This window comes from Notamacropus eugenii, chromosome 6, assembly GCF_028372415.1.
Source record: "Notamacropus eugenii isolate mMacEug1 chromosome 6, mMacEug1.pri_v2, whole genome shotgun sequence".
Classification (NCBI taxonomy): Eukaryota; Metazoa; Chordata; class Mammalia; order Diprotodontia; family Macropodidae; genus Notamacropus; species Notamacropus eugenii.
In genome coordinates, this window is record NC_092877.1 from 376,820,996 (window position 1) to 376,846,747 (window position 25,752).

The 25,752-nt window shown below is 38.1% G+C and overlaps 1 protein-coding gene across 1 annotated transcript; it reads right to left on the reverse strand.

Annotated features, from left to right (window-relative positions):
* Positions 1-3,334: 3,334 nt before the first annotated feature.
* LOC140510253 (arylacetamide deacetylase-like) lies at positions 3,335-25,100 on the reverse strand. The gene is made up of 5 exons (XM_072618711.1): positions 24,836-25,100; positions 18,668-18,875; positions 13,506-13,575; positions 11,567-11,738; positions 3,335-4,326 (listed from the first exon to the last, which is right to left on the reverse strand). The coding sequence occupies exons 1-5, from the start codon at positions 24,971-24,973 to the stop codon at positions 3,727-3,729; spliced, it is 1,188 nt and encodes a 395-aa protein (XP_072474812.1). The 5' UTR covers positions 24,974-25,100; the 3' UTR covers positions 3,335-3,726.
* Between the last annotated feature and the right edge of the window lie 652 nt (positions 25,101-25,752).

The following is a 25,752-nucleotide window of genomic DNA, read 5'->3' on the forward strand; positions in this document are numbered from 1 at the left end:
TTTCTCCCTCCTTTTCTCTACCTCCTTGCTTCCCTGGTTTATTCAGTCCTGACTAAAACCTGATCTTCTACGGGAAGTCTTTCCCAACTCCGCTTAATTCTAATGTTCATCATTTTCTATTTATCCTGTAAGTAACTTGTTTGCATGTATTTTTTCGAATGTTGTCTCTCCCACTAGCTTCTAAGCTCCTTGAGAACAGAGATGATCTTCTGTTTCTTTCTGTCTTCCCAGCACTTAGCACAGTATCTGGCACATAGTAGGTGCATGATAAATGTTTATTGACTGACTGAATGCGCTTTGAAGGAGGCAATGGATTCTAAAGAGTGCAGGGTGGGTACCTTCTAGGAAACAGCCTGAACAAAGGCTAGGCTACATTGCTTTTTTTGTCCCTCATATTTTAAAAGTTTTATGAATATTTGACCATGTCTTCCAGTCATTTCTGCCTTCAGTGCTCCCCAAGGCTCTCCCCCATAATCTGATTTCCCTCTTTCTTCTTCCCAATCTTGATTCCTCTCACTGCTCATGCATCACCAAATGCCAACCTCAGATGACTTTGATCATCAACCTTCTCTGCTCTTCCTCACTTGCTGACAAATGATGTTAGGAGAAAACCACACAGAAAGGGAAGGAGTGCTGACTGGGTACAGATTGATGTTATTTAACCTAACCAGGCTCTTCCTACCTCTCATGTCCTCCCTGCCATTACTTTGGATTTTCCTTGTATATACTTTGTAAGTATAGCACTGTATACTTTGTTTACCATACTAGACCGTAATTAATTAATTCATCTTTCCCTCCCTCCCACCTCCATTCTTCCCTCTCTCCTTCCCTCTCCTTGACTTCTCCTCTATTTTCTGTATCTCTTTACTCTCTGCTCCCTCTCCTGTGTCTTAGCATCTCTATCTCTCTTTCCTTTCCTTTCCTGTCAATTTACTTTTCCTTTTTTTCTTTCTTGTCCTTTTTCCTCTTGCTCCTCCTCCTCCTCTTTTTCTACTACTACTATTTCTTCTTCTTCTTCTTCTTCTTCTTCTTCTTCTTCTTCTTCTTCTTCTTCTCCTTCTCCTTCTCCTTCTCCTTCTCCTTCTCCTCCTCCTCCTTCTCCTTCTTCTTCTTCTTCTTCTTCTTCTTCTTCTTCTTCTTCTTCTTCTTCTTCTTCTTCTTCTTCTCTCTCCCTCTCTCTCTCTCCCCCCTCCTCTCTCTTTTCATTGTCCAGATCTGTGATTTCATGGTCCTTTACTATTGTACATCAACCATTCGCCAATTATCTTCAGTCTTAATGAACTTGATGTAGGGACACCAAGAGATTCTGTGACTTCCCATTGGCCCACTAATCTGAAACAACCTCTCCTTCAACTAAACTAGATTTGTCATGCATTTGTAGATTGAGTTTCCATACTGGGGAATTACTTATACCAATGACATGACAGGTCTACTTCCTATCCTTATGTGCTGGGAATTTTGAATAAAATTTTTGATATAAATAGACTCTGTAGACAAAGAGCTTAGAATCAAGTAAGAGAAATAAGATGGGTGTCTCAAATGAATGATACACAGTAGAATATCAAGAGGGTCATGGAAAGGTCTAGACAAGTCATGTCAAACTCAAATAGAAACACATCCCTGCAAAACCACAAAATAACATTATCTATGTTGCATAATTTTTTTAAAAAATATATTTTGTTGAAACTTTCCCAATCCAGACATTTTAATACGGTTTATGATTGTGAGGCCTCTAGTCTGGACAGCATCCTACAAGGAAATGTGAGGAAAGGATGAAGTCTTTGTCTAGACATCAGGGGAAGCTTCTTGGAGGAAAGAGCAACAGAACTATGCCTCTAGGGAAGATGAAGGAGAGTTACCTCATTATAGAGACACTTTATGAGAATTGGCTTGCATTGGATGACTAAGAAATTGGCCTCCTTGATGATGGTGATGGGAGGTGGGAATGATTTAGAGGAAAGCAATGATTTCAATGTGGAACGTGTTAGCTTGGAGGTGCTGGTGGTAATAAATAAATGTGAGGTGCTCAAGCATCTTATTTCCACCTAGCAGCACTCATTGGAGACTTGACTTCTTCACTCTTCCCCTCTCCCCTTCCAACTTTTCAGCTTTCTTCTGGGCATGGTCTTCCTCCATTACATTGTAAGCTCCTTGAAGGCAGCCACTGTCTTTGTCCACATGTGTCATCCCAGTGCTTAGCACAGCACCTGGCTCACTGTAAGCACTTAAGAAATGTTTATGGACTATTATTGACTGTTGAAGAGAGTAGGCACTGGAGGTAGAGAGACTAGAGGAGCAAATAAAGCAATCGTCCTACTGGAACATGAGGAAGTACTAGGCTAGTGGTAATGAACAAAGGCACCTAGCTCTAACCCTGACCCTAAAACAAGCATTGAGTGTGTGAGGTCATTGGCATTTTTTTTATCTCTATGTTGAGCAGTTGGGACTCCAATATGAAGTCACTGAGGCTAAGCATTGTTAATGTCCATAAGCATAGAAGCAAAGATAGACAGCATGTACTTTTCTAGTGTCCTGACTCACTCAGATTCTATGTCAAGCTGATCAAGTATCCCAGTTCCTGATTGGCAGCTGTGAGCCCCACCCATTCCTGGGGCCTCTGAAACTATCTACACTAAGTCTGGTATCCACAAGGGACCAGACAAATTTCCCATTTGGGTCTACCCTACCAGTAAATGAACCATAACATCTAGGTCTAATTAGGAATGTACCTCCCACATCTGGCTTTGATTACCTGTTCTCAATCAAGAACATTGCTAGGATGTAAAAATTTCCCACTCAGACCCTCCTCTCGGACCCAGCCCATATCCCAGAGTAAATACTCTCACTAAGATCTTTGCTGTCATACACATCTCCTTCCTTCTCCAGCTCAGTGTGAGAATGAACCTCTGGCTATATTGTCATAAAGGAAGTGTGGATTCTTTTTTTAGGGGGCTCCTCATAGTGCCACTCAGTAATAAAGTTTGTGTTTGTACTAGCTTCCAAAAAAGTTCCATATGAACCCCCGACCTTGGTCTTTGCTCTAACCCCAGCAATGAACCCAAATATACCAGCATAAGAAATATAGAGGGGGCAGAATGAGCAGAACTGGGCAACTGCTGGGATGGGGGATGGGAGATTAGGAGATGAAGGAGAAAAAAAGAGTCAAGTTGGAAGTTTTAAAGCTGATGGACATCCACTAAAACAGGGATGATGAAAGGTTGAGAAGACTTCCAGAAAAGAGGACAATGATGTTACTTTGGGACCTCTCAGGTTGGAGATATTGGTAATAACGAAAACCTCCAATACAACAATAACCAGTGACATTTATACAGTGTTTTAAGGTTGTCAGTATCCGTTTACTTGTTCTCCTTTGGACAGCTAGGTTGGCATGTGCAGTAGACAGTTGAGGCTGTAAGTTAAGTGCTCAGGACAGAAGAGGAGCTTCACTGCTCATCCTCTGGACCCCCATTTCATCTGGTTTGAACGTCTCCTAAGCACTTAGGAAATTTGGTTTAATAATATGTCAATGCATGTTTTCTTCCCTTCACTTCCTTTTGTAAGGGAGGTATTTGTGCACAAATTTTCTATCCAGGGCAGTCTGAACCAAGTCTGAGTCCCATTACTGACCTCCTATTCCCAACCTACCCCACCCCTGCCAGCAGCCAATGCTGCGACTTGAACACACGAAAAATGGGTTCTTGGTGAAATGGAACAGTTGAATGATCACTATAGATTCTCCTCTAGCCACTTCAGATATTTTCTGAGTTCCCTATGGCTTGCTCTAAAATACCTAGCGAATGACAGGACTCCATGGAACCAATCTTCCACATGTTCATGAGCTACCTGGACCCCTGCAGCCCTAAGGCGGGAGGCATACATGAGCCCATCATCTCTTAAGACATCATACTGACAGGTGAGGATATGGGTCAAGGGTAAACCCTGTAGCTTAGAATCATCAGCTAACAGGGGGGATGCTCTGACATCTAGGAATCCAGGGTACTTTGTTGCAAGGTCAGAGGGTCCATGAATTGGGTTGGTATAAAGATGTCCTTTTTTAAACCTCTCAGGAAGCAGGGTGCTCCAGTTGACAAACTGGAAGAGATGGCTTGATTCCACAGGTGTATGTTGGTTAGCAAGCATGGCCTCCTCCAGTGCCTTGTCTGAGGTGAAATACGTGCTCCAAAACACAACCATTTCAGTTTTTCTCAGAATGGGCATATGGGCATTTTCTCGGTATGATGGTAAATCCATATCAAGAGCCTGAAGAGCAGGATAAATTAAAGACTGAATCTTGACTTTTATCTGGACTTCTGGGTCATCTAGAAGCTAGGGGAGAAAAAACCCAGGACATATTGCTTAATTAGAATTCATAGCTTATTAGACCTAGCAGGCACTAGAGAGAACATGTAGTTCAACCCCATCATTTAACAGATGGAGACATTAAGGTCCAAAGATGGAACATAGCTTACTCAGTAAAACATTATCCCATCTCCTACCTCCAAGCCTTGGTATATGTGGTCCTCTCTGCCTACCGGGCACTTCTTCCTCACTTTCATCTCTGAGCCACCCAAGATTCCTTTAAGTCCCAACTTAAGTACCCCTTCCTTCTATAGACCTTGAATCATCTTCCAAGCTTCCTTCACCCCTTTGGCAGTGTTTTCTCTCTCTTGCAATTACTTTATATCTTTTTGCATATAAGTCTCTTGTTCCCTTAGTTCCCACTGGTATCCCCCTTTCATGATATCTTCCACCTTCCTTGCGCATGGCTTGTATGTACTTAGTTGTATGTATTTTTTTCTCTCCACTTAGAGTACATGCTCTTTGAGGGCAAGAATTTTTTGTTTTGCTTTTTTATCTCCAGAACATAGTATGGCATCTAAGACTTAATAAATGTTTGTTGACTGATGATCTCTCAAATCTCTGAAAGCACTAAGTCTATGAACCAATGCAATGCATGGCAATTTGGTTCAGGGAGATTAACCCACAATCCTATTTAGTCCTCTTGTATACAGAGTGCTAATAGTACTGAAACTGTACGAAAAGGAGATGGTGGATCAACTGAGGAATATAGACTTTGAAACTGTAAGTGGTGTAGGGACAGACAGTGTTATAGGAGGTTGTTACGTTGTTTAGACAGCCCATCGTTGTAATATTGTCTGAGCCCATCTTGTGTGGATATATTCTTTATCTGACTGTTAAAGCCCTCCATCACCCAGCCCCTTCCTCTCTTTCCAGCCTGCTTATACTTTACTCCCCACCACACACTCAGATTCAGTGACACTGGCCTCCTGGCTGTTCCTCACACAAGTCATCCCCTCTCCTAACCTTTGCCTTTTTACTGGCTGTCTTCTAGGTCTGGGATGTTCATTCTTCTCATTCCACCTCTGGACTGCCTTGGCTTCCTGTAAGGATTGGCTTCCACCCCTCCTCTGCAGGAAGGCCTTCCTTAGTCCCTTCCCCATACTACTCCCAGTGCCTCTGAGGTGACCTTCCCTTTACATTCTAGATGCATTTTATGTGCTTAGCTATTATTGAGGTTTCTTCCCCAGCAGAATATGAGGCCCTTGGTGACAGGGACGTCTTTACCCATTTTTCATGTCACCAGAACTTAGTACACTGCTTAACGAAGAACCGTTGACTGAATAACTCCACCTTTTTTATAAGGATCACATGAAATAATGTGTACGTGCCTTGTAAATTCTAAAGCACTTTACAAATTATTATTATTAACGAACATTTAGCCTTCAGAGTTGATGACGTACTCTATTTGTGCTATCCCATCTGGCCCCTACAACCCTAAGAGATAAGCACTAATATTTTACTAATTTTGTGGATGAGGAAACTAAGGCTGAGAAATGTGGCCTGACGTGTCCAGGATCAGACTGTTAGTAAGTGTCCAAAGCTTTCCCAGTAAACTCTAAACCCAACATTTTACCCATTAGAACAGTTAGCTGTGTGACCAAGAAAGACTAGTTGGAGACATACAGTAACTGATACAGAATGACATGAGTGCAACCAGGAGAACATTGTACACAGTAATAGCAATGTTGTATGATAAGCAAGTGGGAATGATTCAGCCATTTTCAGAAATACAATGGTTCAAGACAATTCCAAATAACACATGATGGAAAAAGCTATCCCCCTCCCAAGAAAGAACTGAAGAAGTCTGAATGCAGGTCAAAGCATACTAATTTTCTTTCTTTCTTCTTTTCTCTTTCCTTCCTCCCTTCCTTCTCCCTCCCTCCCTGCCTCGTTCCCTCCCTGCCTCCCTTCTTTCCTTCCTTCCTTCCTTCCTTCCTTCCTTCCTTCCTTCCTTCCTTCCTTCCTTCCTTCCTCCACAAAATGATTAATATGAGAATGTGTTTTACATGATTGCCCATGTAAAATCCATATCAGATTGCATACTCTCTCAGGGAGTGGGAAGGGGAGAAAGGGAGGGAAAGAATTTAGAAACTAAATTTTTAAAAATAAATGTTAAAATTGTTTTTACATGTAATTGGAAGGAAAATGTTATGTAAAAGAAGAAAAGAAGGAAGGAAGGAAAAAAGAAGGAAGGAAGGAAAGAGAAAGAAAAGAAAAGAGAAAAGAGAGGCTAATTAGGCATGCCCTTGTTTTCCTTACTGTATTGATCCTGTATCAATCACTACTTCCTTTACCAAATGTTCATAAACCCTCCCTTTTATAATCTCTTCCTGAATTTTTCTTGGGGTTGATGTCAAGCCATCCAACCTTTAGTTTTGGGGATCACTATTTCCCACTTCCCTGCTTTTGAAAATGGGATGTTCATCACTATCCCACCTCTTTTTCCTGTATCAGCACTTTTCTTATACACTACAGTTCCTCACAGATCACTGAGAACTGCTCACCTCTAGTGCCTTCAGTGCTTTCTCCACTGCATGGGAAAACTGACAAAAAATTTTGAAATTACTGTTTAATTTGTTATTCGTTAATTTCAGAAAAAGAATACTAATAATATCAATAATAAAAGAAATTTGGGATCATTTAGAACAGCTAGATCCTCTGACTGTTTTTCCTATTCTGTCTTGAAGTTCAATTCTCTTTTCTTTAAAACTTTAAATTTATTAATTTTTAACATTCGGTTTTTAAAAGTTTTTGTGTCCTGAATTTTCTCTTGCCTGTCTTTTACCCATTGAGAGGTAAGAAATGTGATATCAATTATATATGTGAAACATATTTTCATATTAGCTATATTGGGGGGAAAAGCAAGATAAATAAGGAAAGTAGGGGAAAAAGTCTGTTAAAATTTGCATTCAAACTCCATAAGTTCTTTCTTTGTAGGTAGGTAGCATTTTTCATCATAAGTCCTTCAGAATGGATCCCTGGATTGATCAGAATAGGTACGGCATTAACAATTCATCATAATTACAATATTGCTGTTACTGTACACAAGCGGTTCTTTTCACTTCACTTTGCATCAGTTAATGTAATTCTTCTGAGGTTTTTTATGAAGCCATCCCCTTTGTCATTTCTTTTTCTCATAAATAGCATTTTATATGCATTTATATGTTATATGTATAATTTTATATATTTTTTACATTTAAAGTAAGTTTTCAACATTTATTTTTTTGTAAAATTTCAATTTTCAAATTTTTTCTCTTTCATGCCCTCCCATTCCCTCCCAAGGCATCAAGAAATCCTAAGGTTATACATGGACAACCATGTAAACATATTTCCACATTAGTCATGTGAAAGAAGTAACTGAATAAAAGGAAAGTCGCAGGAAAAAAAAAAACAGTGAAAATAGTATGCTCTAATCTGCATTGAGAATCCATAGTTCTTTCCCTAGATGTGGATAGCATTTTCATTGTGAGTGTTTTGGAACTGTCTTGGATCATGGTATTGCTAAGAAGCGCTAAGTAAAGCATAGTTGATCATTGCACAATGTGACTGTTACTATGTACAATGTTCTCCTGATTCTGCTCACTTCACTCAGTATCAGTTCATGTAAGTCTTTCCAGATTTTTCTGAAATCTGCTTGCTTGTCATTTCTTGTAGCACAACAGTATTCCATAAAATTCATATACCAGAAATTGTTCAGCCATTCCCCAATTGATGGGTATCCCCTCAATTTCCAATTCTTTGTCATCAAAACAGAACTGTGATGAATATTTTTGTACATGTAGGTCCTTTTCCCTTTTTTATGATCTCTTTGGGATACAAACTTAGTAGTGGTATTGCTGGATCAAAGGGTATGTACAGTTTTATCGACCTTTTGGCATAGTTGTAAATTGCTGTCCAGAATGGTTAGATCAGTTCACAACTCTACCAATGATGCATTAATGTCCCAATTTTCTCACATTTTCTCCTTTTCTGTCATATTACCCAATTTCATAGGTGTGAGGGGGTACCTTGGAGTTGTTTTAATTTTCATTTCTCTGATCAATAGTGATTTAGAGCATTTTTATATTACTATAGGTAACTTTAAGTTCTTCATCTGAAAACTGCTTTTTCATATGCTTTGGCCATTTGTCAATTTGGGAAAGACTTGCATTATTATAAATTTGATTGAGTTTTCTATATATTTGAGAAATGAAACCTTTATCAGAAACAGATTCTAAAAAAATGTTTCCCTTCTTTCTGCTTTCCTTCTAATCTTGGTTTCTTTGGTTTTGTTTGTGCAAAAATTTTTTTAATTTAATATAATCAAAATAATCAATTTTTCATTTTGTAATGCTCTCTCTCATTTGGCCATAAATTCTTTCCTTCTCCTTAGATCTGATAGGCAAACTATTTCTTGCTCTCCTAATTTGCTTATGGTATCACCCATTATGCCTAAATCATGGTTCCATTTCAACCTTATCATGGTATACATTGTGAGATGAAGGTCTATGATTAATTTCTGCCATATTATTTTTCAGTTTTCCCAACAGTTTTTGTCAATTAATGAGTTCTTATCCCAAAAGCTGAAATCTTTGGGTTTGTCAAACAATAGCTTACTCGAATTGTTTACCTCAGTGCCTTGTATATCTAAAACACTGACCTACCACTCTATTTCTTAACCAGTACAAAATACTTTTGATGAGTAATGCTTTATAATATAGTTTTAGATATGGTATGGTTAGGCCACCTTCCTTTGCATTTTTAGAAATTAATTCCCTTGATATCTTTGACCTTTTATTCTTCCAGATGAATTTTATTATTTTTCTGGCTCTATAAAACAATTTTTATTAGTTTGATTGGGATGGCACTTAGTAGTTAAATTAATTTAGATATAATTGTCATTTTTATTATATTAGCCCAGCCTACTTACGAGTAATTGATATTTTTTCAATTACTTAGATATGACTTTATTTGTATGAAGTGTTTTGTAATTTTGTTCACATAATCCTGGGTTTGTCTTGGCAGGTAGACTCCCAAATATTTTATATCATCTACAGCTATTTTAAGTTGTATTTTTCTTGCTGTTGGGCTTTGTTGGTAATATCTAGAAGTTCTAATGATTTATGTGAATTTATTTTGTATCTTGCAGCTTTCCTAAAGTTGGTAATTATTTCAAGTAGTTTTTTAGCTGGTTCTCTAGATTCGCTGAGTATACCATCATATCTTCTGCAAAGACTGATGGGTTTTGCCTAGTCAAATTCTTTTAATGTCTTTTCTTCTCTTATTGCTAAAGTTAACATTTATAGTACAATACTGAATAATAGTGGTGATAAATGTATTTCATCCTTGATCTTATTGGAAAAGCTTCTAGCTTATCATCATTACAGATAATGTTAGCGATATCACTGTAAAGAAAACTCCATGTTTTCCTATGCTTTCTAGTATTTTTAGTAGGAATGAATGCTACTGTATTTTGTCAAAAGATTTTTTTCTTCATCTATTAAGATAATCACACGATTTCTGTTGTTTTTTTATTGATGTGATCAGTTATACTAATAGTCTTCCTAATAATGAGCCAGCCCTGCGTTCCCGGTATAAATTATACCAGGTCATACTGTATTATCCTCATGACAAATTGCTGTAAACTCTACTAATATTTTATTTAAAATGTTTTCATTAATATTCATTAGGAAAATTGGTCTATAATTTTTTCTCTGGTTTGGCTATTCCTTGTTTATTCGTCAGCACCATATCTGTGCCATAAAACGAATTTGGTAGAACTCATTCTTTGCCCATTTTTCTAAATAGTTTATATAGTATTGAAATTAGTTATTCTTAAATCTTTGGTAGAATTCGCTTGTAAATCCATCCGACCCTGGAGGTTTTTTCTTAGACTTCTTCAATTTTTTTTTCCTAAAGTGGTGTTATTAAAATATTTCCTCTTGTGTTAATCTAGGCAACTCATATTTTTGCAAACATTCAGCCAGTTCACTTAGATTGTCAGATTTATTGACATGCATTTGGGGAAAATAGCTCCTAATTGTTGTTTTAATTTTCCTTCATTGCTGGTGAATGCATCCTTTGCATTTTTGGTAATGGTAATTTGGTTTTCTTCTTTTTTCAAAGTTCTTTTAAAATAAAATTAACCATAATTAATGTATTTTATTGTTGTTTTTCATATAAGCAGCTTCTTGTTTTCTTACTTTAAATTTTATTATTCTGTCCTTTGCTTTTCAGAATTTGTAATTTGGTATTTAATTAGAGATTTTTAATTTGTTCTTTTTCTAGCTTTTTAAACTGCATGCCCAATTCATTGATCTGTTTTTCCCCTATTTTATTCATATAAGCATTTAGAGATTTCACAGAAGTGCTATTTTGGCTTCACTCCATAAATTTTTGTACGTTGTCCATTATTGTCATTCTCTTTGATGAAATTATTCATTCTTTCTATTATTTGCTGTTTGACCCATTTATTCTTTAGGATTAGATTACTTAGTTTCCAATTAATTTTTAGTTTATCTTTCCATGGTCCTTTATTACATATAATTTTTATTGAATCATGATCTGAAAATGATGCATTTAATACTTCTGCATTTCTGTGATTGACTGATAAATTTTAATGCCTAATACATGATTAATTTTTGTGTAGGTGCCATGTGCCACTGACAAAAAGGTATATTTCTTTCTATCCACATTCAATTTTCTCCAGCAGTCTATCATATCTAACTTCTCTAAAATTTTATTCACCTCTTAAGTTCTTTTTTGTTTATTTTGTCGTTATATTTATCTATTTCTGAAAAGGGGAGGTTGAGATCTCCCATTAGTATAGTTTTCCCCTTTATTTCTTCTTGTAATTCGCTTAACTTCTCTAATAATTTGAATACTATAGATTCTGGTGCATATATGTTTAGTATTGTTATTAATTCATTGTCTATGGTACCATTTAGCTAGATGTAGTTTTAACTTCATTCCTCTTAGGTTGCATGGGTAAAGCATTCTAAAAGCACTGCCCTCCACGACATTGCCATATCATTTTAGTAAGAAAAGAAGTCAATCTAACAGAGAGGAGTTATTTTTTAAAAAATAATTGAGTCATTCTACCTGATCATTTCCATGAGATTTTCAAGGCGAAATAATCACTACTTACATTTTCATTTTAAAAAATTTATGAAGCAAACATGACTTTGAAAAGAACATTAAAAATGTACAAATATTTAACTAATACCTGCTGAGTGGCAGCTGCAGCTAAATTCCCACCAGCACTGTCTCCAGCAATACAGATGCGGGTGGGGTCCACACCATACTCTGCAAGGACATTCTTCCTCAAGAACCACCTTAAGGCATCATATACATCTTCAAATTGAGTTGGAAAGTGATACTGAGGTGATAGTCTGTAGCTTTTTAGAGAAAAACAAAATATTTATTGAATAATATGATGAGTTCTAAATAAATACTAAAGACATAAGCTATGTGGGATTTCTTTGTTTTTTGTTTTTTGGTTTTTTTTTTTTACTTAAAAGCAACATTATGTATATTTGGTTTTTTAATGGTCTTTTGAATCATTTGTACAAGAAAAAAAACCTTTGTTTTCATAGTGTCTATTAAAATATGACCTTTAAATGCTAAGTTTTTGCAATGATCACCCATCATAAAACCTCAGAGCATGGAGCATGCTGAATTATAAATGACGATGATTTCACAAGTGGGATGATGATGGTGCATTTAGCTTTGAAATGGTCCAAATAGAAAATGGCCCTTCCATGGTTGCTCTTGTACTTTTGGTGATTGTCTTTCTCATTGACCTATCTGTCTCTCCCTTTGATTTTATCTCTTCTCCCCTCTCTCCACCTATTGTGCTATCACTACACAGATTACATGGCCAATGTTTCATAGAATACTTGCTGATAAATTGATTGAGGAATGATATTTCTTTATGTATTAAGTTCAAATAATTACACACTGCCATAGCCTTATCAAATGCTTCTGAAAGGCAAAAGAGTCTAGGAGATCAGGAGTCAGAATAACTGGCTCAAAAGAGCCATCTCAAACACATACTGGCTGTGATCCTGGGCTATTTTGGTAAAGAGAGGTTCCTGACTAAAATGATAAGTCCTGGGGGTTAAAAACTGATTTTCTATTTTTACTTTTTTTGTAAAGGCTCTAAATAAAACATCTTTTCACCATATAAAGTTTCTGATATAAAAAATGTTTAGTTTTTTGTTTGTTTTACCATTGAACACATTATAGAAAGCAAGTCAATATGACTGTGGACCTACACACATGAAACAATTGGAGTACTTTGTAAGCAACTGTCCAATAAAAAAGCAAGCCAGTTGATTTAGTTTTTAAAAGTTTGCCTTCGTCAGTTTTGGCTAATTTCATTTGCTTTCATCTTCAGGAGAGCAACTTAAAAACTTTTCAGTTTTGTAATGATTTTACTCCTGGGTCTCAGAGTCATTCCACATCTCAGTACGGTTCAGGTTGTTACTTCCTCATCCAACAATCAGCTCCTGGATTGTGAGTAGAACATAGGGACTGGAAGAGGCCTTAAACATGCCATATAGCCCAATGTTCTCATTTTGCAGTCGAGGAAAGCGAACCCCAGAGAATGGAAGGAACTTGCCCAGTTTCTACCTTGAGGAATCTTTCAAACCATTTATTAAGTATTGAGAAATCTCCTTCTAACTTATAGGTGTGTCAAGTCATGGTGGGGAAAAGGGTGTTGACTAAATCAGGGAATTTATCTGCTCCTTACACATATTCTACCAGCTTCCCTTCCCCCTTTTCATTGACTGACTGCAGGTCTCATTCTTAAGCATCCTATACTCTGAGCTTCTAGATGTTGAGTGAAATTTAATTAGATTGGATTAAAGAATTAGACACTTGTTGCTCTTAGCCCTTTAGCCTGACCTTTCTCAAACTAGTTGATCTTTCCCCTTTCAAACATCTGATAAGCTACTTGACCATATCTGGCAACCTAGTTCTTCTCTGTGGATATTAAGTGACTTGCCAAGGTAGGTCTTCCTGACTCCAAGGCTGGCACCCCAATCCACAAGTCATGCTGCCTTGCAAACAGCTTAGAAGTATTAAAAACAAAACACAACCAAGGAAGGTGATGGACCCTTTGTCCTAACAGGTCTGTCCAAACCTGAAATCATTCTTACTTAGTTGATATAACCACAGCATCAAGTTTGTCTGCCATCTGTCTTCCCAAATCATCATAGGGGTACCAAGCTAAAATAGAAAAAAATCAAATCAAGTCAATTAGAACTGATAAGGAAAAAAGATGCCTGCTTCTTTAACAGAAATGTGATAGTTATTTCTTGATATTCAGAGAACAATCCACAGTGAATATCACAGGCTATCTGTATTGATCTGCCTATAGAGAAAAATAAAGTACAACATTCCATGGAGCAGGCTTTCCCTACACATGCATGGTAAGAAAGTCCTTTGTACAATACAAAAAGCACATGGTTTCCTGATATTTTAAAGGTACAGGGTTAATGAAGAAGTATTTTTTGAACTTGGAACAGGATTGCAAAGAGGTAAAGAGGCAAGAAAATGCAAGTAAAAATGATCAGCCCACTAGGATGGAGGGAGCATAATATTTTCTCTTTTCAGACAAATAATGCTCCTTTGCTTCACAGGCCACTCTGCGATGGGAGTCGGGCTCAAGAAGAGGCAAGACTAACGTTGATCTTTTCTCCCTTAGAGGTTCCTGGGCATTTGAAACAGCCTCAAATCCACCTTCCTCTTCTAAGAAGTTTCGGCTAAAAAAGGGGGTGGGGATTTCTCAATGAAATCTTTAACAAATGTGATGCCATTCTGTCTCTCCTTTTGAAGACGATATATCCTCTGAAATTTGTGTGGTTGTAATAGGAAACAACTTTGGGAGAACTGGAATCCCAGAATACAAGTGGGATGGGACTCCAGCAGCCATCTAGGTTAACCATCCCTGAACAGAGCCAACAAGTGGCCAGGCTGCAATGTGGGGCAGGTTTATGGTTTGGGATTTCAGTGGAGAGTGATAAGATGCACCGGAAACATAACTGGGCTGCTTTGTGATGTCAGGGTTAGAGAATCCAAGACTTCTGACTCTAAAACTGTACTTCTGTACAAAGTCTAGAGAAAAGAGAGCAGGATGTACACAAGCTGTTCATGTGTCCTTAGAATGTATGCATACTGTTGGTGTGTTCATTTTTTAAAAACACATTTAACATTTTATTTTTCTCAATTACATGTAAAACCAATTTCGACATTTTTTTTTCAAATTTTGAGTTCCAAATCTTTCCCTCCTTTCCCTTCTCCTTCATTGAGAAAGCAAGCCATTTGACATCGGTTATACATGTGTAGTCAAGCAAAACACATTTCCATGTAAGTTATTCTGTGACAGAGAACACAGACCAAAGAAAAGCCCAAGAAAAATAAAGAAAATATATCTTTGATCTTCATTCAGGTTCTACCAATTCTTTCTCTGGAAATCGACAATGCCTCTCATCATACATCCCACAGAGCTGCTTGTATTGCTTAGAACAGCTAAGTTACTCATAGTAGATTATCATACAATATTACTGCTACATATACAATGTTCTCTTCATTCTGCTCATTTCACTTTGCATCAGGTCATGTAAATCTTCTGAGGATTTTCTGAGAGCTTCTTGCTCATCATTTCTTAAAGTACAACACTACTCTGTCACAATCATATATAACACCTGGTTCAGTCATTCCCAATTGATGGATATCCCCTCCATTTCCAATTCTTTGACACCACTAAAATAGCTTCTGTAAATGCTTTTTGTACACATAGGTCCTTTTCCTTTTTGTTTACTGTATCTCTTTGAGACACAGATCCAGTAGTAGTATTGTCTGGTCAGCATGTTTGCATTGTTTTATAGACCTTTGGCTATAGTTGAAAACTGCTGTTCAGAATGCTGGAATCAGTATACAACGTCATCAATAGTACATCATTGTTTTAATTTTCCCACATCCCCTCAACATTTGTCATTTTACTTGTCTGTTATATTAGCCAACCTGTCAGGTGTGATATAGTAGCCGAGAGTTGTTTTAATCTGCATTTCTGTCATCACTAGCCATTTAGAGCATTTTCTATATGAGTGTAGACAGTTTGTCTGAAAAACTGCCTGTTCTTGACCATTTATCAGTTGAGGAATAGCCCTTATTTCTGTAAATTTGACTCAGTTTTCTATATGTTTGAGAAATGGAGTCCTTATCAGAGAAACTCCCTGTAAGAACAATGCTCATAGTAAAGATTACCAACTATGTATTTCTCTCTATCTTGTTTTCCCCTTGTTAACCCTACTCTCTTCTTTTACCTTGTCCATTCTCAAAAGTGTTTTGCTTTTGTTTTTTACCAACCTCAAATTGTCCTCCTTTCTATAAGCTGCCACCTTCTCTTATCCCCTTCCCTTCCTACTTTCTTCAGTGATAAGATAGATTTCTACATCCAGCTGAGTATGTATATCCCCTCTTTGAGTCAATTCCAGTGAGAATGAGGTTCATGTGCTCCCCTTCCTGCTTTCCCCATTTCCCCCTCCACTATAAAATCTCTTTCAGGCCTTTTTGATGTCAAATTTTTTATTGCATTCTACCTCTCCCTTTCCCCTTTTCCCAGTGCATTCTTCTTTCTCATTCTTTATTTTTATTTTTTAGATAATCATCCCATCACACTTAACTCACAACCTGCTTTTTGTCTTTGTACACTCCATCTAACTGCCCTAACAATGAGAAAGTTTTTAGGAGTTATAAATATAATTTTCCCACATATGAATATAAACAGTTTAACCTTATCAAACCCCTTATGATTTCTCTTTCTTGTTTACCTTTTCATACTTCTTTTGCATTTTTTGTTTGAAAGTCAACTTTTCTATTCAGCCCCAATATTTTCATGAGAAATACTTGAAAGTCTTCTATTGCATTGAATATCCCTTTTTCCCCTGAAAGATTAAACTCAGTTTTCCTGGATAGGTGACTTTTGGTTGTAATACAAGCTCTTTTGTCCTTTGAAATATCATATTCCATGCCCTCTTATCCTTTAATGTAGAAGATGCTAAATGTTGTGTTATCCTGACTCTGGCTCCAGAGTATTTGAATTGTTTCTTTTTTGCTGCTTACAGTATTTCCTCTTTGATCTGGGAGGTCTGGAATTTGGTGATAATATTTGTGGGGGTTTTAATTTAGGAATTCCTTTAAGGAGGTGATCAATGGATTCTTTCAATTTCTCTTTTACCGTCTGACTCTAAAATATCAAGGTAGTTTCCTTTAATAATTTCTTGAAAGACAATGTCTAGGCTCTCTTTTGATCATGACATTCAGGTATTCCAATGATTCTTAAATTATTAGTCCTGCATCTATTTATCAGGTCATTTGTTTTTCCAATGAACTATTTCACATTTTCTTCTTTTGATTTTTTTGAACTTGTTTCTTGAGGTCTCATGAAGTTGTTAGCTTCCACTTACCCAATTTCAACTTTAAGGAACTGTTTTTTTATTAAGCTTTTGTACCTCCTTTTCCTTTGGTCAATTCTATTTTTCAGGGAGTTCTTCTCTTTGGTGAATTTTTGTGCCTCTTTTACCACTTGGTGCATTCTGTTTTGTAATGAGTTATTTCCTTCAGTATTTTTGTGCCTCTTTTACTAAGCTGTTAAATCTTTTTTCATGATTTTCTTGCACCACTCTCATTTCTTTTCCCAATTTTCCCTCTACCTCTATATCTTGATTTTTAAAATCCTTTTTGAGGTCTTCATTGCCTGAGACCAATTCATACTTTTCTTTGAGACTTTTGATGCAGGTATTTTGACTTTGTTGTCTTCTTCTGAGTGTGTCTTCTGATCTTCCTTGACTCCATAATAAATGATTATGGTCAGAATTTTTTTCTGTTGATTCCTCATTTACCAACCTATTTCTTAACTTTCAACACTTCTCAAGTGGGACTCTGCTTCCCAAGTGGAGGGGACACTGTACCAAGCTTCAGGTTTTTGTGCTACTTTTTTCAAAGGTAATTCTGGAGACCTGCAACCCAGATCTAAGTACAGGCAATGAAACAGAGTCCTGCCCCTGGTGCCAGCAAGGCGATCCCTGGAAATCTCCCTCTGTCTCATCCCCTTACCATCTGTGGACTGAGAGGTCCATAAAGTGCTTCTGCTGACACTGATCTAGTTGCCCCATGGCCTGCTTCTGGTTTGCTTGGGCCCAATCTGTGCTCTCTTACCCTGGTGCAATGGATCTTTCCTGCTGACCTTGTCTTGGTCTGGATTATTGTTTCGCTCTTGTCTTTTTATGTATTCTTCCATTCCAGAATTTGTTTAGAGATGTTATTTCAAGGTATTGGGAGGGGTTTTGGGGAAAGGTCAGGTGAATCCCTGCCTTGACTCCACCTTCTTAGCTCTACCTCCTGTTGGTGAGTTCTTGGCATTGTTCACATCCTGAAGAGTCAGTGATTCACATTAATATTTCCACAACAAGGAATCCCCATTGTGAAGAATTCACCAGTCCAAAAAATAAGCAACAGTTATCTCAGATGTACCCTGAAAGCAGGAAGAAGGGAGGAAACAGGGAGGAGAATAAGCATTTGTAGATGTTTATTATAACACCTACTATGTGCCAGAGAGTGTGCTCAGCCCTTTACAAAAATTATATGATTTGATCCTCACAACAACTCTGAAAGGTAGTTGCTATTATCATCCCATTTTAGTTGAGGAAACTGAGGCATATAGAGCTTAAGTTTCTTGCCCAGGGTTACAGAGCAAGTTAGTGTCAGAGGTAGAGCTCCTGACTCCAGGCTCAGTGTTCTATCTACTGTGCAACCAGCTACCTCTAAAGATCTAAAAGACCATCTCTTTGTTCTAATTGTATATTCACGAAAGAAACATAATCAGTAATTTGATATACTTGGTGTACCTACCTGTCAGAAGCTAGTATCCTCTGCAAATGACCAACAGGGGTTATCTTAACCTTGTAAATTAGTAAAATAGCATTCTGGTTAAACCCCATCAAAACCCAGGAAGTTTTGAGTAGCTAGTTGTATCCTGTTTCCCCCTTTTCTCCTGTTGTCTCTCTTCTCCTCCCTTCCTCATCCACCTCTCCTCAGCTCCTATTCTCCCTCTCCCTTCTCTTCCCTTGTACTTCCCTTCCTTCTTCTCTCCTTCCCTGTCCTCCTCTCCCCTCTTGTTCTCCCCTCTTCTCTCCTCTCATCTCTTCTCTTCTTGACTCAGCCCTGTTCTATCATCTCATAATACTCTGATTAATGTCAAAGTGCCTTGAAATTTGTTGGCCTCTCCAAGATTCAGTTCCCTAAGAAAAGTACTTACCAGCATCTCCCAGGGTCCAGCCACCACCATGAATATAAAACACGGCTCTTCTCATTGTAGACAACTTTTGCTTTGGTTCAAAAACTCGGACTGGAACTTTATTGAACAGAGTGTCTGTCACTATGACATTTGCATCTGACGTTGGTGGTACTTCATAGAGGTAGAGAAGTACAGATGATGGAACTCCCAGTGTATCCAAAAGCCTTAACTGACATCAAAGAAACACAATGAAAAGTACAGATGTAAGCTCCATACACACACAGGAGCATGCCTCTCTATTACCACTGTACCCAATTAGTCACTGACAATAGCTACCTTATAGAACTTTCATGTATTCAGAGTGTGTTATATACATTATTTCATTTGACCCTCCCACTGATGCTAGATGACCAGTGCTATCATTACTCCCCATTTGATAGACGAGAAGACTGAGGTTAATTGAGGTCACATTACTTTCCCAGTGGACACGTAGCAATTAAGTCTCAGAGGAGAGATTTGGACCCATGTCTTCCCGATGCCACGGCCAGCTCTGTATCCATAACCAAATACACCAGCAGGATTTTAGCTGGACAGCTGAATCTGCCTTGGCAATCTGGGAAGAGTCCCAGTTCTTTTAGTCAAAATATTTGCCAAACTAGAAGAAGTCAGGCATGATAACGTCAGGGTTGCTCAAGGTAAACAGCAACTAAGTGCATGAAATTTTTGATAAGAACAAAAGAGAAAGGAAGCCCAGTCAGGTCCTCCAATACTTTTTGCTATGAGATTGCCTCCCGTCTATACACTCAATTTGTATCTTGTCTGTATCTAGCTGTTTAGCTGGAGTCCCCAATGCTAAAATGGAGGAATCCTTGAGGACAGCCTTTCCTTATATCCCCATCATCTAGCACAATGCCTGGCACATAGTCAGTGCTTAATAAATGAAAATTTATTGATGATTCATTATCTGATGTCAGCACTTTGGAATCACAATACCTGAAGTTCTACTTGTGGTGGCTTCCAGGACTACCACAAGTCCTTAGATTGTCACCCTTGGTTCTATATCTGGACTTAAATTTATGCTGGTCACTGAGCCTAAATTAATTTAGTATTTGTATGTACACACACACACACACACACACACACACACATTATATCCCATGACAGAATTCCTACTGAGTTCCAGAACCTATTTATGTCATCAGTGAAGTTCTCATAGCCAGAATTTGCCTTCCAAACATCCATCATCCTGTTCTCCAGGCATTTAAGCTAATTCACCCTACAAATTATCAGGCCTAACCTTGCTCTGGGGCCTTTCTCTCAGTATGGAACACTTAAATCAGAAAACTTTTGCCTTTGGCATGGTCCTGGGTTCTGAATACTAATCCACTTGGTGAGTCCAACCTGATGATCAAGGTTCCAATTCAATTCAACAATTATTAAGTGCCATGCAAAACAACATGCTAATCACAGAAAATGCAAAAAATAAAATAAAATTATCTGTGACTTCAAGGTCACATTCTACCAGGGGATAGTTCAGGGATGGAAATAAGTTAATGCAAAGGAATTTGAGAAAGTAAAGAGTCATAAACTCAGGAAACAGTCATGAACATAGCCTTGTAAGGGTAAGAATTTCAAATGGCAAAGTTGAGACAAAAATTCACTAAAAGCTTGAAGGATGGTATAAGCAAATGGCATGTTTCAGATAGAATGTCAAGTTCAAGTACCATGTAATGGTAATCCAGTTTAACTGGAATTAAGTGTGCCTAAAGACAAGTCTTGTGAAAAATCAGGCTGAAAGGATCAGATGAAGTCAGACTGAGGATGGCCCCAAAGGTAATTTGTATTTTATCTTAGAAAAACAAGGAAAACACTGAAGTTTTTTTAAGCAGAGGGTTGACATAATAAGACCTGAACTTTGAGAAGACTTTTTCAACATTGATGAGGAAGGGGGAAAGAAAAGAATGATGGTAGGAGCCCTTGACAACCCTCTGTAGATGAAGAAGACCTGAATATGAGGCATGATAGCATGAGTAGGGAAAAGAATGATGAATTTAAGAGATGACATTGAATTATAATTGTGAAAAACAATCATTTTACCAAAAACTCCACATGGCCCTCATGTGAATTAAGAAAAGATTTTATTAATCTTTCTTTTGCCAGAGAGGGCAAGAGCTAGGGTGACCCATAAGGATACATGCCTTTCAGACATTTCCTGTCTAACAAAAGAAGAGAAGTCTGCTTTTAGATATGCTGATTAACAGGTGACCAATAATGAACTCCACTACAATCAGGGTGCCATCAGTATGATTTCTTAAGGTCCACAAATTATGTCTCACGGAATTTCTGTGGAAACAAAATTCAATCATCCCTTACACGATCAAAAAAGAGTGGCCATTGAGTGAACACAGATTTAAGAAAAAAGAGAGAGCCGACAATGTCTTCTGTGTTTAGAAGGAAAAGGTGATGGGCTCCAATTTGAGAATGTGGTCTTTGGAGTATAACAATAAACACTGCTGGTAAGCATCCTAGTAGAAATGAGTATCAGGGAAGGCAGGATAAAGTCAGGAAAAGGATTAGGGTGAGAAATGGAAATTTGGGAGTCATCTTCTGTCTCATCTCTGGGGCCTCTTTCCAGATTCATGCCTTGGTGGATTCCCTAGATGGTACATTCCAGACTACTAGTAACTGCAGAGAGTTCAGTCTCTGGCTTACTTCTAGGACTTCCCAAACCTGGCTTGTTGTTAATCTAGGTTGTCAACTGACCCTTGCTCTATTTCTTTCTATTATCTAGAGTCCTGACCTTTAACCATATTTTCCATGAACTTTTGCTTAGTGACGTGATTGCATCAAACACTGCCTGTTCACTTGGTTCTAGACTACACAGAGTGACCAAAATCTGTTTCAAAAGTGAAAAATAAAATGTTGGAAATGATTGATCAAATGATTATTAAAATTTCTAAAATTCAATCTCAGCCTTTATTAAGTTTCTCAACTTCATAATTTCATTTTCTTCTTCAAACGAAACTGCCAACTGCATTAATATTTTTCTTTTTTCTCAGATCTTTGGTGTGTAACCTGTTAAGTTACAGCTAGAGATGATGAACAGCTGCTTCTGAGCTGTGCCTGACCTGAACATGTACTGTTAATTGCCTTCTGATTAATTGAAATGAACTGAATCTTTTTCTCTGTCTTGGTCCTAATGGACAAGTCTGATGTCAGTCCTTCTCTCAAATCCTTTGGTATCTCCTTCTGAACCATATGAAAAAGCACAAAATCCTCAGCTTGGCATTTAAGACCTTCCACAGTTTTTTCAACTTTCCTAAATTCTATCCATCTTCATTCTCCTCACCTTTATGCACTTATGAAGACTGGCTTCAAGGTTTGTCAGTGACTTAAAAAAGACAAAGATGACCATTGTTCCCAAGCCCATGATAGAAGAGAGCACTCGAAGGTTGGGGATATGTCAGGAAAGGCAGGAGCTAGAAGCTGGAAAGGCCATTAATGCTGCTGGCATTCATGACATGATTCTGTTAACTTTATTGATTATGTTAATGATAACCCACATTTCAACATGCTGGAAAGGTTGCAAAGTAGTTTTCCTCTGACCATGGGACTATGGAGAGAAGCCCTTATTATCCCCATTTTATAGGATAAAACAACAAGACCCGGGAACTTGTGGATGGTGCCATGTGGGGCACATCGTTGTGTGTAAGAAACTAAGTGGCAGATTTGCAATTCAGGGCCATAAGAATCAACACAGTCATCGTGGAAAGATAAACATTTTTGTAGATGACGATGATGGATCTACTTAAAGTCTAAAGATTTGAGTGAAAACTAACTGAAGGAATTCGTCAAAGGTGCAGGATGGCAGATAATTTCGCATGCATCATCAGCATCCCTGTGCATCATGTGAAGGGAGAGAGGGAAAAAGCAATTCCATTTATAATAACCACAGATAGAAATGTATTTGGGAGTATATCAGCAAGATCCACAGAAGTCCTTTGAATGTAACTACAAAATCCAGCACAGAAATAAATTCAGACCTGATAGATGGAGAAATTTTAATTTTGCACACTTGGGCCATGCCAATATAACAAAAATGGCAATCCTATCTAAATTAATTTACTGGTTCAATATCACAATGATCAAACTACCAAAGAAAGACATTATAAAGCTAAAATAATATGTTTATATTTGTAGTGTTAAGTACTAGCAAAATTCATCTAGAGGACTAGAATATTAAGGAAACTAATGGGACAAAGTGGACAGGAGGAAGACTAGAGCTCAAACATACTACAAAGTAGAAATCACCACAATGATTTGGTCATGGATAAAAAAAGAGAGGTGGGTCTATCAGTGGAACAGAATAGGTTTGCAACATAGAGAAGCGAATGAATCTGGTTGCTTCCTGTTGGATAACCACAAAAAGTCTAGCTGTTGGGGTAAAGACTCAGTATTCAACAGAAACTAGGAGGAGTAAATCAACCATCTTGATCATGGAGGAAGGATTATAAGGAAAAGAAAGAATTAAAAGATTAGAAAGTGTTCATCTATTGGCAGATGACTGAACAAACTATGGCGTATACATGGAATGGAATATTCTTTGAAAAACAACGAAAGGGATTGCTCCAAGGAAACCTGAGAAGACTTGTATGAAATGGTGTGAAGTGAAGGGAGCAGAACCAGAAAAATGGTGTATACAAAGACAATGCCTAACAGCAACTCGGAGAGACAGGAAATTGGATTCCAGAAGACCGTGGTTTAAGCATAGTACACATGTGCTTAGAAAGGAGGATGGAACCTGATTCAGAATAAGACAAACATTTAGAGAAATGGCCACTGGAGGAATTTATTTTACTGTTTGATTTTTTTCAAATTAGGGTGTGTTGGGAAGGAGAGGGGCCCAGGGAGAGCTAGATATTTAAAAAGAAAAGCAAGAGCTACATAATAAATACATACAGGTTTATGCAGAGTCCTTCAAGTCTAGTCTACTGTGGTACATGGAAATTCTATTTTGTTTGATGCTGTTTGAATCTTTTTACAGAGAAAAGAAAAAAATCCATCCATACTCAGTTTCTCCACTTCCTATCCCCTCCCTCTCTCCTAAACCCTCTGCAAATTGGCATCTACCTTTATCATTCAAAGGAAGTTGCCCTTTCCAAACTTAGCAATGATCTTTAACCTGTCAAAGCCTCCTGGCCTTTGCTCAGTGCTCATCCTTCCTAACATCTTTCCAGTACTTGACACTGTTAGCACTTGTTCCTGGATGCTATCTCCGGTAGGGTTTTCATGAATGATTCTGCTCTGGTTTTCCCTCTCCTTGTCTGATCCTCCTCAGTCTCCTCTGCTGGCTCTTCATCCCTGTCATACCTGGTAATTTTCTATTTCATTTGAGGTTCTCTCCTCTTCCCTCTTTGACTTTCTCTCAATCTGATCTCACTTGATGATCATTTCAGTCCCAGTGGATTTAATGATTATTTCTGGGCAGATAATCCCCAGATCTCTGTATCCACTCCTAGTTTCTCAACTGAGCTGTGGTCATTTGTCACCAATTGTCTTTGGATATCTCAAACTCAGTATCCCATAAACATCCGAAACACAACTCGTCCAAAATAGACACATTGCCTGTTCCTCACCGCCTCTCAAACAAATTCTCTTCTGAAATTCCATATTGTTGAGCCCAGTCCATTAAAAGGTCTCAACAAACAAGTGTTGACAGTTGAGCATGTTGCACATTGTCAGGAAGTCCATCATGCACCAGCAGGAATATGTGCATGTAATGACTTGTTTACAGTATGATACTGTTGGTTACATGATGGAATTTCATATCATCAAAATTTCAATTCAGAAAAAACTTCTGACATTATAATAAATTATTTAATTTTATTTGTTCCATTTAAAAATATTCCACATTTTTTGAAATGATGCAAATTTCAAGAAAAGATTTAAAGAGTAAAAGATTTCCTGGGAAGCACTAAGTATTTTTTTTATAAAAGGGGAGGGCAGGCCAAATATTTTGGGAACCTCTGCACTAAAGTGTTTGTCTTGAATAAGAATCTCATGTGAGATCACTCTGAAATATTTTAACACTGACAAACACAGGAGCCCCACGTCCTTGGAAAGTTTCTCATCATCCTTTCTGAGAGCATCTCACTTTAACACCTAGAGCCAACCAAATTCTTCACTTACCAGATGAATTTGAACCCTCATGGTAGCCCAGGTCATCATCAGTTTCCATGGTTGTTCGATGTTGTCTGGGAGAGGAGCATACACAAAGGAGGCAAGAAGGACACAAGAAATCACCAGGTACAGAGATTTCTTTCCCATTCTGCTACTGGTGTTGCTGCTTCTCCAGCTTCTCCTTCGCCTCTATCTTTTTCTCCACCTTTATCTCCAGTTTTTGCTCCTCCTCCTCCCTGGCACTTCCCCTAGTGGGCAGCCAAGGCTATTAGACATCATCCTGCCCAGGAGAAAGGTTATTTGAGCTGCCCCCAGGCAGAGTCCAAGGCCTGCTATGAGATTAACAAAAAGAGAATTGTCCCAGACTCCCAGCAGAGAAATCTCCCCATTGAAAGCCCAGCTGCCCAGCGTACAAGTGGTCCCTGAGATATTGATGCCCTGGCTAGTTCTGCAACACACAGCCCTCCCCCTGGATCTGTCACAGTCAGTTTGGGCCTGAGCACAGCTGGAGCCATGCCAGCACCAGGCACACACTGAGAACCTGCAGTGTGCACAGGGCTTCATGGAAATCAGAGAGGGAACAAGTGGGAGGTCTGGGCCCCCAAAGGACTTCAGGTGACATGAGGAGGGGGGATCTGAGAGTTCCAGAATCTCAGAATTGGAGGGAGATGTAGAGAGGCTGATGGTGCAATCTGAGTTTGGCCAGAAATCTCCTCTAGAATGTTCCTGAGAGAAGCCTGAAGACCTCTGCTCCTGAAGAGCCACTGCCTGCCTCCTAGAGTAGCCCATTAGGAGGAGGAGAGCAGAAACATCAGGAAGCTTTTTCCAGGATCAAGCTGCAATCTGCTTATGTGACCTGCCTACCAAAATAGCAGTAAAAAACAGAATTAGCTAACCTTATATAGCGCTTTAAGGTTTGCAAAGTG